The sequence below is a fragment of the Xyrauchen texanus genome, chromosome 20 (genome assembly GCF_025860055.1).
Source record: "Xyrauchen texanus isolate HMW12.3.18 chromosome 20, RBS_HiC_50CHRs, whole genome shotgun sequence".
Taxonomy (NCBI): domain Eukaryota; kingdom Metazoa; phylum Chordata; class Actinopteri; order Cypriniformes; family Catostomidae; genus Xyrauchen; species Xyrauchen texanus.
Window position 1 is genome coordinate 33,658,836 of NC_068295.1, and position 15,522 is coordinate 33,674,357.

Sequence of the window (15,522 nt, forward strand, 5' to 3'; positions counted from 1 at the left end):
CATAGGGAGTGAGGAAATTGAAGGAGACACGGCCACTATCTTTCAAGTGGCCTAATCAAGTAGCCAAATGCTCTTTACTATAAAACACCTTTATGTAATCAGGATGCAGAGTTTATAAATACAGATGCATGGAGGAGCTGAAGGCTTTTGACCTTTCACTCCTTCACATCTACTCCTCCAGTGCAGACACTAATTCCTGCTGCATCCATAGTGATCCCATTAATTCCCAATGATTCGCCCTTTCACCTTTTTTCTCCTCTGCACGCTGCCGGAGAGTTTATCCGGAGTGACTCCGAGATCAGACAGCACTTTAGCGATGCCCCGTGCGTCAACCCCACAGTTAGGAGCTACATTATTTTCACAACGTTTGTGTACATTCATCTTACAAACTGCAGATAGAGAAAGGGAGGGAGACAGCAACAGAGATTAGAATGTATTGTGAAGCATGTGAATGAGAATACATTTTTTAATCTGGCATGACTGGGCATTTCTTGACTATTAGGTAAGAGCAATTTAGCTGAGGACAGCCAGTGTGGAAAGCCAATATTAAAAACTTCAGGGTTCTCACAGTTTTTGACCAAAGAATTTCCATGAATTTTCCATGACCTTTTTTGCAGGGCAGATTTCCATGTATATGTCATGTATCAGTCTTAATTAACACATTTAAACGATCATTATCAGTAGTCAGTAGACTTATCAGTAGAGCATCTCTACAAGACAAAGACAAAAAAAAACTTTCCTTTGCGTTTTGGCAAAATAAAATGAAATACAATATGCATTATTATGATTATTATTACTTATGCTATCATAGTTATGGTAATTTATTTTGGAGCTTATTAAAATGTGTTTGAGAATGAGAATGATTGGATGTTATGTAAAAAGAAGGGACTTAAAATTAAATATTTTCATTTTGGTTTGTTCTGAGCAGAAACAGTGTTTTTTCTCTCCGGTTCTGGCATTAAACAGCCTCCATTCCAATTGGTAAATGGTTAGAACAAAATTAAAGAACGGTTAATAACATTCTTTTTAAAAATGGCAGTACTCTGTGCTAAGGGTGGGTGATTTAATAGTGACAGTGTTACAAGGTCTCTCAAGAAATAAGGGACCTGGTCTGAAAAATCAAGCTCAAAATAAGGGACTTCCTCAAACAAAATATGTGATTATAAGTTTATGGTTACACTCTAAAATATTCAGCTCATTTTTAGTCCCAGTTAAAAAGGTAAAAAATGTATGCAAACTATATAAAATAATTACGTTAATTTATCAGTATACACCTTTTTTTTTAATTTTTTTGCTGTTGAACACTGGTGAAATGGCTTTGTTAGGTGCTATTCTGTAGAGACCCTCCAAATGGTGCCATGTATCGGTAAATCCGATATTAATTAAATAGAAAATTGTGAATATTCATAAAATATTTTGGTCAAACCAATTATTTCTACTTATAAATGTACAATAAGGCTCTAAATGGCAAAGTGATATTACCCCACTGGCTCATAAGCTTTACACTACAAAATATGCATGATGTTTTTAAAGGGGACATGACTCACCATTTTTATTATTGTAATATTTTCCTTGAGGTTCACTTTTAATATTAGTAAAGTTTTTTGTAAAAAAAAAAACCACCATATTTCTAACCCTCTGTCAGAAATGCTCTGTTTTGGAGCTGCTTCTCCTTTAAGACTTGACTTGTCTGACCTGCTCTCTCTTCTTGCCAACTCAATGCTCACTCTACTGGGTGGGCAACGGAAGGGATTAAAGGTAAAGCGGTGGTTGATGTTATATTGTGGAGGCAATCAGATGCAAATGTCTACCACAGTTTTTTGTTGTTGTTGTTGTTGTTTTGTTTGTCAAAGTTTTATTTGCATTTGCAGCAATTGTGATTGTAGAAAATATGTAGAAAATCAAAAAAGGCAAGTAGTTTAGACAATACAACAGATTAGAAGATTAAAAAAAAGGATAATAAGAAAAATCAATAAAAGGTCAATTACTTGAATTTGAAAAACTTTAAAAGTTTTATTGTTTAGTTAGTTTTATAAGTCTAGTTTTCCGTATTTTCATATTTGAAAGGGGTTCAATATAAATCCTATGATCGGCTTTGTGAATGTATTGTATAAAGACTTTGAGTAACATTTTGCTAAAAAAATTAAGAAATTAAGGGCATACGTATTTCTCATTTTATGAAGTGTATGGGTTTTATAAACAAAGTAAAATATCACATGGTTGTAAGTAAATGGTTTTGTTCAAATGAACGAGTCGTTTTGGCAGCTTTATTTCAACAAATGCTCTTTTTGCATTGAGGAAGTTGTGAGTTCTGAAACTAACAGTATGTTTTTATAGTTCAATGACCTCTTATATGTAAAAAAAAAAACATTCCTAATGTTCCCTTTTACTCATTTACATGTTTTTTGCAGGCCTGGAAATCCCAGTTTTAAAATGGATTGATATGTCCAGGTTTTCTGTGACCGTGGGAACCCTGCAACCCTGCTTACCTTTGCACTGAAGGCCTTGCCGCAGCAGGCCCCACAGTAATGAACCACAGTGGTCACAGAATGTGAGGACTTTGTAGTTGTGAATACTGAATTTATGAGGCATGTTTACGCTGAAGCGCTGAGAACCAACCTGCAGAGGGCGACAGAGGATCAAGAAGACAATTATGCACCGCTCTCAGACAGAAAGTGGGGAAAGCTGCAAAATTCCATGCTTTTAGTTATTTTGTTTATTATGTAATTTTGTAGAAGGTGGTTTTGCCCAGGGTGACATACAAGCTAGAACCTCTACTGTCTAAAGACAACATCATCAGAAATGTTTCATTTTGAGATCTCTGTATTTTGACTTCAGACTTTGGTATCATGGCAGATCTGAGAATGGAAACATTGTTGAGATCTCAAGAGCAGACAAATGTGACATCAATCTCAATTTTCTCTCATTTATTCTCATTGCTGTCTTGGAGAAACAATTGAGATATTAACTAGATTGTTCTTTCTGCTCACCTCCTCCGCGGTGTCCTCCTGTTTCTTCAGGCCGGCACATTTAGTGATGATGAGCTCATGGCAGCGTTTATGAACCACACATGTGCACACTAATGATCAGACACACAGAGGAGATCAAATCAGCTTTCATTTCACTTTCCTCACTTATTATTGTGGGCTCAAAGATAAGAATGTTTTTAAGAGGTTACTATTTGAACCAGCCATTGTAATATATATTCCCCTTCTGTCGCTCTCTCCACGTTGTGTCGGAGAAGCGACACTAGGGGTCTCTCTTGAGCGCCGATATCCACCTCTGATCTATGAAAAAAGGCCAATGAGAGTTGGCAGCCAGTATTTGCATGTCCGCTCCGGACATACGGGTATTTAAGCGGCGCAAATACGGGAGTTCATTCAGAAAATTTCTTCGGAGCCGATGGTCTGTCTGCAGTTTGTTGCGAGTTTACACACCACTACGTTCCTGTTTCCTCTGACGATCTGCATGCTGTTGGATTTGACGGCGCACAACAACGGCTTTCTCCTACTTTGCACGGCGTGCATTGTTGCCCCTGAGCGCTTCGACAGCGCAGACACACACACATACTGTGTATTAAAAGAGTTATTTCCCTTAAGAGTGAATTTCTCTAAAAGAGCAAAACACAGCAGCGTTGAACGTCCTTTTCAGGACGCGTCTTTTTCAAGATGCCCTTCCGCCCCTGTGTTGTTCCTGGATGCGGTAGAAGCCTCTCTGCTTCAGACGGCCACAGGCGCTGTCTCGTGTGTTTGGGCTGCGATCACACCGAGGCAGCGTTTGTGGATGGTTCATGTTCTCACTGCGAGAACATGACCATGACCACGTTGCGGTCGCGGCTTGCTTTCAACAGAAAGCAAGCCACCCCAGCTGCACCCGCATTGTTCCTTCTTCCCACGGGATTGAGGACGATGCGGTTGGCGCTAGGGGCGATTTGGGGCGGCAGCGGGTGCAGTTTCGCCGGGTAGCCCCCGCGAACCTCCCGTTCCTCGACACGCTCGCTGGTCCCCGTCCATGCTCAGCGGCGATAGCGGCTCGCCTCACGGCCTGGCTGTCTATCCTCCCGAGCCCGAAGCAGATGAGCTCGCCGCCGCATCGGAGAGTGTGATGTCTGATGCCGAGGACTCCCTGGACTGCCGCTCGGGCCAGCAGGCCCAGGCTGAGGCCGACGCTCAGATGTCTGACATGCTTTCCGGGCCGCCGTGAGCGTGGGGTTGGATTGGAACCCTCCATCCTCCCCACAGCCTTCACTGTTGGATGACTGGTTCCTGGGGGCAGCGCCGTTCGCGGCCACGCATCCCCCGGTCCCGCTTTTCCGGAGGTGCATGACGAGCTGACGTCTACGTGGAGAGCCCCGCTCTCCGCTCGTCTAGGTGCCACCCGCTCCACTCTCACCACCCTCGACGGCGGAGAGTGTCACGGATACGGGGCGATTCCCCAGGTCGATAGGGCAGTTGTGTACCATCTATGCCCCAGTAGCCCTACCTCCTGGCGTGGCCGCCCCGTACTCCCATCCAAGCCCTGTAGGACAACATCCTCGCTCAACGCGAAGGCCTACAGTGCGGCTGGACGCGCTGCCTCCGCCCTGCATGCGATGGCCCTCCTGCAAGTCCACCAGGCCAAAGCACTCAGAAGCATGCACGGGGGTGGACCTGATCCTGATGTGCTGCAGGAACTGCGCTCAGCGACCGACCTCGCCCTGAGAGCGACGAAGGCCACAGCGCAGGCACTCGGACAGGCGATGGCCACCCTAGTGGTCCAGGAACGCCATCTCTGGCTCAATCTGGTCGAGATGCGTGAGGCTGACAAGAACCGCTTCCTGGACGCACCTGTCTCCCAGATTGGCCTTTTCGGCGACACCGTCGAGGACTTCGCCCAACAGTTCTCCGCGGTGAAGAAGCAGACGGAGGCCATTTCTCACATCATGCCCCGCCGCACACCTGCCGCTACGGGCCCTGCCCCATCTGCTCGCCGAGGGCGTCCCCCTGCAGCGAGGAAACCAGCTCCTGCTCCGCCCCAACTCGGGCCCAGCTCTCAGCCCCAGCGTCGAGCACCCCGCAGGCGGCGTACGCCCCCTGTCTCACGAACCCCCTCTAGGACCCGGAAGGCTCCCAAGCGTTCCTGAGACTGCCCACCCAGAGCCGAAGACGTTAGCTCTGGAGGTGGTAAGACCGTGCCGTCGCCCGGTGGAGGGCCGGGTGGAGAATCCTTTGTTTTTTCATTTGCCACACCCCCTGACGGGGGCTGTGGTACCCACATTCTCAATAAAAGAGCTATTTCCTTTGCCTCTGGGTCACCTGGCCCGCAAATGCCGTTCTCACGGCAATGTGCTTTCAGATTACGACAGTCCCGGTACACCGGACGCGGCGATCCCGCCTTCTGCCTGCCCACGACTGTCCCCCGGCCGGCCGGTTCAGACGAGTCCAGAGGACGCCGACGTCGGACCTCCTCCTCAGTCACGAACCCGCCCCCTGCCGGGCGCGCGGAGCAAGGTAAGTGCTTTGAGTCTATTCTCAGCACCTCAGCCTCAGGCCGCAACGAAGCCGCCCGACGCTGCATTACCTGTTCCGCCCCCGCTGCGAGGCCCCGCCGGGTACGTCCAAAATACTCGTCCCTTTGGTGCCTCTAGCGCAGAGCTGGGAAGCGTGGCTTTCGTTTCCCAATGCATCACGCTGGCTGCACCGGACCATTCGACTCGGTTACGCAATTCAGTTTGCCCGGCTCCCGCCCCCCTTCAGGGGCGTCCGCTTTTCCGCAGTACACAACGAGCATGCCTGTTCCCTGCGCATGGAAATCGCGACCCTCTTAGCCAAGGGCGCGGTAGAGCCCGTCCCTCCAACCGAAATGAGGAAGGGTTTCTACAGCCCTTACTTCATTGTACCCAAGAAAGGCGGCGGCTTACGACCAATCCTGGACCTGCGAGTTTTCAATCGGGCCTTGTTAAAACTCCCGTTCAAAATGCTCAAGCAGAGAAATATTCTGGCTGGCGTTCAGCATCTAGATTGGTTCGCAGCGGTAGACCTGAGGGACGCGTACTTCCACGTCTCAATTCTGCCATGACACCGACCCTTCTTACGGTTCGCGTTCGACGGCCAGGCGTTTCAGTACAAAGTCCTCCCCTTTGGCCTGTCTCTGTCCCTCGCGTCTTCACGAAGGTCGCAGAGGCGGCCCTTGCCCCGCTACGAGTAGCCAGCATCCGCCATTCTCAACTACCTCGACGACTGGCTCATCCTAGCACACTCTCGAGAGTTACTATGCACACACAGAGACCAGGTGCTCCGGCACCTCAGCCGCTTGGGGCTTCAGGTCAACTGGGAAAAGAGCAAGCTCACTCCGGTTCAGAGCATCTCTTTTCTCGGGTTGGAGTTAGACTCAGTCTCAATGACAGCACGTCTCACGAGCGAGCGTGCTCAGTCGGTGCTGGACTGCCTCGCTTCCTTCAAGCCAGGCACAGTGGTCCCTCTAAAACTTTTCCAGAGGCTCCTGGGGCATATGGCGTCCTCCGCGGCAGTCGCGCCACTGGGGTTGATGCATATGAGACCACACCAGCACTGGCTCCAGACTCGAGTCCCGAGACAAGCATGGCACCACGGCACGCATCGGGTAAGGATCACCCCTGCCTGCCTCAAAACACTCCGACCCTGGACAGACCTCTGCCTGGAGTGCCCCTGCAGCAGGTGTCCCGACGCGTTCTGGTCACAACCGACGCCTCCCGGTCCGGGTGGGGTGCCGTGTGCAGCGGGCCGTTGGAAAGGGGCCCCGCTGCGTTGGCACATCAACTGCCTGTAGTTGCTGACCATCCTTCTTGCCCTCAGGAAGTTCCTCCCGTTAGTTCGGGACAAACACGTCCTCATGAGATCGGACAGCACCACGGTGGTGGCGTACATAAATCACCAAGGCGGCGTACGGTCCCGCCACATGTCACAACTCGCCCGCCGTCTCCTCCTATGGAGCCAGCAGCGACTCAAGTCGCTGCGTGCCACTCACACCCCGGCAAGCTCAACGTCGTAGCGGATGTGCTATCACGACAACGCCTGCCCGGCGGGGAGTGGAGGCTTCACCCCCAGTCGGTCCAGCTGATTTGGGAACGGTTTGGCAAGGCCCAGGTAGACCTGTTCGCCTCCCAGGAAACCTCCCACTGCCCGCTCTGGTACGCCCTAACAGAGGCTCCCCTCGGGACAGACGCACTGGCACACAGCTGGCCCTCGGGGCTGCACAAGTACACATTTCCCCCAGTGAGCCTTCTTGCACCGGTGCTGTGCAAGGTCAGGGAGGACGAGGAGCAAGTCACGCTAGTGGCCCCCTACTGGCCCACTCGGACTTGGTTCTCGGAACTCAGGCTTCTCGCGACAGCTCCTCCCTGGCAAATTCCCCTGAGAAAGGACCTCCTCTCTCAGGGACGGGGCATGCTCTGGCACCCGCGCCCAGACCTCTGGAACCTCCACGTCTGGTCCCTGGACGGGATGCGGAAGAGCTAGCCGGCTTACCGGCGACCGTTGTGAATACAATCAACCAAGCCAGAGCCCCCTCTACCAGGCACCTTTACGCCCTAAAGTGGCGTTTTGTTCGCAGATTGGTGTTCTTCCCGAACTGAAGCCCCGCAGAGATGCGCGATCGGGTCAGTGCTCCTGTTCCTACAGGAGAGGCTGGACAGGAGGCTGTCCCTGTCCACCCTCAAGGTGTATGTTGCCGCCATTGCCGCCCACCACGATCCTGTAGACGGCAAGTCTTTGGGTAAGCACGACCTGATCCTCAGGTTCCTGAGGGGCGCCTGGAGGTTGAATCCCTCCCGGCCAGGCCTAGTTCCCTCCTGGGATCTCTCGGTAGTCTTGGTAGGACTCCAGAGACCTCCCTTCGAGCCGCTTGAATCAATTGGACTCAGGGCCCTCTCTCTTAAGACGGCCCTGCTGATCGCGCTCGCCTCTATCAAGAGGGTCGGGGACCTGTAAGCGTTCTCTGTCAGCGACACTTGCCTGGAGTTCGGTCCGGCAGATCCGTCTGTGATCCTAAGACCGCGACCGGGCTATGTGCCCAAGGTTCCTACCACACCCTTCCGAGATCAGGTAGTGAACCTGCAAGCACTGCCCCGGGAGGAGGCAGACCCAGCCCTTTCGTTGCTGTGTCCAGTGCGCCCTGCGCATTTACCTGGACCGCACACAGAGCACCAGACGCTCTGAGCAGCTCTTTGTCTGCTTTGGGGGACGGCAGAAAGGGAATGCCGTCTCCAAACAGAGGCTCGCCCACTGGGTTGTCGACGCCATCACACTGGCTTATCACACCCAGGCCGTGCCCCTACCCTTGCGGGTCCGAGCTCACTCAACAAGGGCTGTTGCGTCCTCGTGGGCACTGACCAAGGGCACCTCCCTAGCAGACATCTGTAGAGCCGCAGGTTGGGCAACACCCAACACCTTCGCGAGGTTTTACAACCTCCGCGTTGAGTCGGTTGCGTCTCGTGTTTTCTCAGGTCCGAGCCCGTAGAACTCGGTAACACGTAGACCGACCGGCCGGGTGGATCGCTTGCGCTCAGCGCCCTTTTCCTGACGTCAAGGTAAAGTAGTGCGCCTTCTTCCCAGGGCGCCCCACTCGAAGTTGGGACCCTGGTCGATTCCTCCCCAGCCCTCCGGGTCCGCGGTTCAGTGGAGGAACTCGCCGACCCAAGCCACTGCGGGTACCCTGATGGCCACCCCGTACTGGTATAGGGGCTCCACAGGTAAAATAAGAAGGCCTCCGGTTCGGACTCCCCCTGTGTGTAATTCCACGGTTCTGTCCCCTTACGAGCGGACCCCCATGTCTCCCTTAGGCAGTTACAGCTGCCCCGGTCGCCGTGCTGTAGCAACTCCCCCCTTTCGAGGCTGGATCTACCACCGCACCATACTTTCCACACGAGCCCTAAGACGGCCGTGTGACGTGTCTACCACTTTTCCTCCCCAAGTATATAGGGCAGGTGTGGTCTCCGCAGGGTCTGGGTAAGACCCCCTTCCCTATATGCGTGTAAGGGCCCCGGCCGTGATTGCTCTATGCGAGAAACATAGAGAGAAAAGAGGCCCAGCCAGGCTGGCCCGTTCCCATGTTGGCAAACATCGCCTTGTTCCCCTCCCAGGGTAACTAGAAGGATCCCGATGTTCTTATGGGGCATTGGGGAAGGGTACGTGCAGCCAGGTACAGACGATGCGCGGCACTGGATGAAATCCCTGCCCGCCTCTGTATCGGCGGTTCACGTACACGGTTCAGCGCATGGCAAGATTGGAATGGGTCCCCTAGTGTCGCTTCTCGAAACAACGTGGAGAGAGCGACAGAAGGGAACGCTTGGTTACGTATGTAACCTCCGTTCCCGAGGGAGGGAACGACACGTTGTGTCTTTCCTCCGCCATGTCGCTGAACCGAGCCACTGTTGTGGCCGGACCATTTCCGGCTCCTCAGAAAAATCCTGAATGAACTCCCGTATTTGCGCCGCTTAAATACCCATATGTCCGGGGGCGGGACATGCAAATACTGGCTGCCAACTCTCATTGGCCTTTTTTCATAGATCAGAGGTGGATATCGGCGCTCAAGAGAGACCCCTAGTGTTGCTTCTCCGACACAACGTGTCGTTCCCTCCCTCGGGGAACGGAGGTTACATACGTAACCAAACGTTTCATCCAAATATGAAAACTCTGATGTCGTAATTTCTTAACTGAGGAGAAATTCTGAAGAAAGTTGATGCTGCTCTTTTCCATCCAAAGAAAGTGAATGGTGACTGAGACTGTCAGTCTCTAACATTTTGCTTAACATCTCCTTTTTTCCACATAAGAAAGACATTCAAGCAGGTTTGGAATGATCAAGGGTAAGTTCATGTTTGGGTGAACTATCCCTTTAAGTGTTTTGATTCCTTAGATTTGGATGTTGGTCATTTAAATATCAAATGGCTGAATTGAAAAATGTCTATTTCGGCAGAAACATCTGATAAAGAGATGTAGGAACATTGAATATTATCTGCCTACCTTGGCACTGATAGCCCTGCTTTCCTAACACACCCCTGTGGAGAGAAGGAAAGGTTTAATTATCATTCTTCTTGTACAGTGACTTCAGTATCAAGGCACTTAACACAGTATTTTAACAAACAAGTGCACAGTAACAGATATGCAATCCTGACTAACACAACCCACTTCACATATAGTAGTTTTATGCAGGCTGGCAAGTAATGACATTGAGATAGGACATGACATTTAGAGCTAGTAAATCTGAAATCGAAATACAGTGATTAGTTCTTCCTTGGAAGTGTTTATTGAAGCAGCCTGCTACCTTGAAACTAAAGCTGTCAATCGATTCAAATTTTAATTGATTACATGAAATGTCGATTCATTAATCAAATTAATCGCAATTAATCACATATAAGAATATTTGCTGAGAAAGGCCCTCAAATAACCATAATTCAATATAATGATTAATAATTAATATATTTTTATAGAAAAATAATAGATTAGATAATTAAAATGCATTATATTATAGTGGCAGACGAGTAAAGCATTGATAAGACAGTAAAAATAGTGGCTTTTAAATGCTAGTGCATGCCAGGACCAGTTGTAATCCCACTGTCACTTCCGGGGCTTTATCGTGCCTCCTCTGGGCTTCCTCGGAGCCAACGGGCAACGGCCTCTTTCCAAAGAATGTCAAAGGCAGAGTTTAGCCGAGTCAGGTCAGAGGGGCAGCAAAACTATACTCATTTCCCAATTTTTCATATCTAGCTATTAGCAGCTAACCTCAACAGATCAAATGGAGAGTGGAGAATTGTCAGGACTGGTCAGTAGACTAAATCAGGTCTCTTCTGAATATTTGGGCTGAAGAAAATGTGCAACGTCAGCAGGACGGCATCTGCCAAAACGCAAACGTGATTAAGCATATTGTCGCTGAACTTGCCAAGTTGTGTATTCATAGCACAACGTTTTTACAAATCCATTAATGCACAATGTTCAAAGCGGTGCCCAAAGAAAGAACTTTCAATGGTTCCATACCATGAATTGTGTGCTGGGACATCACCACGCTGTCAGTGAAGAGACCAATCAGGAAACCATGGCAGTTAGTCGGAGAATTGGCCTCAGCTAGCCATGGCTCTCACTGGCCAGATGGTGGAAAATAAGCTAATGTACACATGTGTCCAACAGACAGTTTTGAAGTGTGTCACTTGCTTGTGTCATACCATAAACACAGCATATTTAGGACACTATATCAAGTTAAATGTAGTTTGAAACTTAGAAAAACATGTCTCGAGATCCTGCCCTTGGAATTGCGCTCCGTCCAGCTGTTTTTGAATGCAAGAATCATCTTGTGGTGTCTCTAGTGTCAAGCAAGCCTGAGTTTGGTTTGTACAGCTGTGCGTTGCCTATGCCTAAACTGTAATAATTTACAATAAGGTTCCATTCATTAGTTAATGCATTAGATATAATTAACTAACAATTAACAATATATATTTTTACTGCATTTACTCTTTGTTAATGTCAGTTAATAAAAGTACAATTGTTCCTAGTTAACTTATGTTAGTACATAGTGTAATAACAAATGCAACTTTTGATTTTAAAAATGTATTACTATATGCTTAAATTAACAAGATTAATACATTCTGTAAAAGTATCATTCATTGATAGTTTATGTTAACTAATGGAACCTTATTGCAAAGTTTTACCAAAAACTCTGTACATCTTTACTCACTGCAATAATGTAAAGCCAGCCAATAAGGTTACAGCTTGCCAGATCAAAAAAGTATTTTCCAGTTTTGTGTGCCGTTATTCATCAGAGGGTTAGCAAACAGACTGTGGGTGGTCTATCAACCTCATCCACTGATACAATGCTATGGGGGATTTTCTAGTATCCTGGTAATTGGCAAGTTGTAACCTGCTGAAGTAGGCTTTCATGAGGCATGTGTTCATAATCACTTCTCTTCCATTTAGTTTTAGTTGCACACATCAGGCCTGAACTATTTAATTTCAAACAGCCATATTCCAGGGTTCATACAGATGCTTCAAAGTAAAATTCAAGGATTTTCAAGCACATTTTACACTCTAAAAATGCTGGGTTATTTTTTCTACCCAACCGCTGGGTTGAGACTGATGGGTAAGAAAGCTGAGTTGATTTGACCGAACTTGGGTTGGCAATCATTCCTCACCAGTAACCCAACAGCTCTGGGTTGCGTATAGAGAGCAGGCACGTCACGTTAAACAAGTTCCAACGGTTCTCTCGAGTGTTCATATAGTATCACTTTTGTGTCCGTGTTTTCAGTGTTCATGACAGGAATATGTATAATATAAAAAACAGCGTATCAAAGTGGGAAGGAGAGAGAAGTGTGAAATTGTCTGCAGCGAGGAGCATGTTCTTTTAATGCTCGCAAGTTTTGGTTGGAGTAATTTCTATCACACCAAGACCGCAGATGCGGTGACCTGTGCACAGGAACTGTAAAAGTGGAGCTTAAGAGGAGAGATTTTAAAATGCTTTAAATGTAAAGACGCTAAAATCATCATGTCGATTCCCTCACATCCTTTATTCGGATAATCTTTAAGTTTGTGTGCTTCTTGGCGGCAAGTCTAATTCTTTGGGTTTAGGTGGACTAATTTCGTTGGCAGAGGAAACAAATTTTACTCCACAGCTGAATGACACCCGTGATGCGTCTTGAATGTTCAACGCTGGAGTCTAGATGCGAAAAAGTACGTGATATTTAAAATTGCTTTTTTTTTATCAGTTAATTTAGATTATTTCATTATAAACGTATGTTTATTGGATATTTATCTACCTAAAATGTGATAGGGTGAAGTTTATCTTTCTAACTTGATTTTTCTGTCAGAAAGGTAATTTCCCGCCCTGTTTCTAGCGAATTATCGCTCTGTTTAGCTGTACGTTTAACGGAAAACATGTCTAAACAAGGCTAACTAAGTAGTATTTTGTCTGAAAGTTGCTCGGTAGTTTTTTGTGTCGAAATGTCCCGCCTTGCTTCTAACTAGTTACTGCATTTAGTTTTACATTTGATTGCAAATTTTATTCATCATCCCTCATTACACAACTATTATAGAGCTAGGAGGCATTTTTACCTAATTTTCAGTTCTTTATTTAGTACATTAGACCTGACAACACGTTATAAATAGCCAGAAATGCCTAATCATAGATAAATTAAGGCTAGTTTTCTTCATATGACTTCAAATTTGCCATGCCATTCTCTTTAATTGGGATATAATACAAATTTGGCCATAATGATAAGATGCCATTTAACTGCTATGTATTTTCTTACAGATGGATGAATATGTGAAAAGTAAACTGACAGAGTGGAATCTTGAGGAGTTAATTCCTAAATTTGAGGGTATTCATTTATAATATTTTACAGGTTTGCTAATGAACTGATTTACATGTAACACACCACTGACAAAAGGGCAGAAACATGACATTTATAGTAACAGTTCACCCCAAACTTTTCTGTCATAATTACTAACCTTCAAAACATTCCAAATCTAAATCGAGTATATTATACTATATATTTTATAGAATTATATTCAAATATATTCTTTATCCGCAAGATCAGAATCTAAAGATACTTAAAACATTCAATTAAAAGTCACTGTGACAACATGCCTCAATGGTGATACCTATAGCTGTCACAGTGGAACATTGCTAATTTTCCAACATATTATTAGAGCATAAATAATACATTGTGGTGTTGCCAATGTTGATGAAGTTCCTAGTCCTCAACTTATCATAATCCTTCTTTTTTTAGTTTATATTCATCTGACCTTTTTCTCTTTGTCTGTTTCTCAGCTATTTGTCCTCCTTGGAGTTTGGAAAGTTTGCATCAGCCAGATTTGCCATCGCTCTTCTAATTAATTTCCATCTCTCACTCTGCCCCCACCCCTCATCCTGTGCACATGCAAGAACCACCCCTGTTGCTGATTGGCTTGAGTAGTGTTGTGTAGATTGGTCCTGTCCACTTTGTTTTTGTCCCATTTACAGCTAGCAGACTGTGAGGAGATATTTGCAGAATTTGACAAAGTGTGTTGGATTAGAATTACTGAGTGCACCTTTAACAAGACTTTTTGTTAACATTTTGTTTGTTTTCATTCTAAAGACAAACAGATTGACATCGTTTTATTGGTCCTTCATATGGTGCTTCCAATGTCTGTCTACAAGATTGGAAAGAAAATGTTTAGACCATAGAAACCAGGAAGGCCTTCATAGACATACGTAAGTTAACAGTTATTTCTACATATACAATGCTCTGATTTTGCAGTTAATGACTCCAAAAGCTTAAAACACCCAAAAATGTCTTAGTATTCACTTAAAGGATCAATTCTGCAAGAAATTAGAACTCATTATTTTATTCTCCCTCTTGTCATTCCAAACCTGTAAGACTTGTATTCAATTTTGGAACATAAATGAAGACGTTTGAAGAATGTTCTCAGCTGTTAATGTCCATATAATGACAGACAATGATGATTTGTATTTTCAAGCTTAAAAAGGACATAAAGGCATCATAAAAGTTCTCGGCTCGGGTCATATATCAGAAGTGTTCTGAAGTGATCATATCACTTTAAATGATGATTAGATTGATAATTGACGACTATACACACTCAAATCACTCAAGACCTGTGGTGATCAAATCACTACACCAATCAGCGAACACACATAACACATACAAAATGACATCACAAAGCTAGCATCAAACCTCATTGATACTCAGTGATGTCATGATGTCATAACATTAGGTTTGATTTAATGGCAGTGTTGTAGTTTTTGTATATGCAAGTTAGAATGAGTGTCATGATTTGAGAGTAAATAATGACTTATAAAAATGTAAGTTCATCATATAAAATTATTGTATTGCTTCAGAACACTTCTGATATACGATTTGAGCCACATGGTGTAATTGTCGTTTTTGGAGCTTGAAAGTTTTGGTTTGGTTGCTTTTGATGACATGGACAAAAACAGCTGAGCTCAAATATGTTCTGAAGATGACAAAGTCATGCAGATTTGGAATAACGTGAGGGTGAGTTAAATGATGACAATTGTATTTTTGGGTGGACTATTCCTTTAAATTATTATTTGTTCTCAAAACAAAATTATAGTTTATCAATTCAAGCTCTAATCAAATATGGGGAAATACCAATACTTCAAACATTGGTTCTTGTCTCTCCTGAGACCAAATGTCATGACATAAGAACCAGTGATGATTTTATTGATGTAGCCACCATGTTGGATTTCAGCATTGTATACTGGCTGTGCAGCATACAAAGTAATTGTGAGTCACATTAACTACTTCAATGAAACTAGTGCTTTAAGCGTAATGACCAAACATTCAAGAGTTGTATTCTTCTTACATTGATGCAGAGTTACAGTATATTATGTTTTATTTATTTTTTCTTTCCAGATTGGTACCAATATGGCTGAGTACCTGCGACGTGCAAAAAACACCACCAAATTTCCATATGTCCTGATGCTTGGAGACAACAACCAGTGCTTTCAAGCCTTTGTTGTTATAAATGGAGAATAATTTGACAAAAACATTGCTGGCAG

General features: G+C 45.8%; 1 protein-coding gene across 1 annotated transcript in view; it reads right to left on the reverse strand.

Moving 5' to 3' along the window:
• Window positions 1-15,522, reverse strand: part of LOC127660682 (protein kinase C epsilon type-like) — a 144,405-nt gene that overhangs the window by 66,224 nt on the left and 62,659 nt on the right. The window contains exons 4-7 of the mRNA XM_052151047.1: window positions 9,978-10,012; window positions 2,991-3,079; window positions 2,490-2,619; window positions 247-389 (exon numbers count right to left, since the gene is read on the reverse strand). Of these exons, the coding sequence (XP_052007007.1) occupies window positions 247-389; window positions 2,490-2,619; window positions 2,991-3,079; window positions 9,978-10,012 (397 nt within the window). The remainder of the gene's footprint in view (window positions 1-246; window positions 390-2,489; window positions 2,620-2,990; window positions 3,080-9,977; window positions 10,013-15,522) is intronic.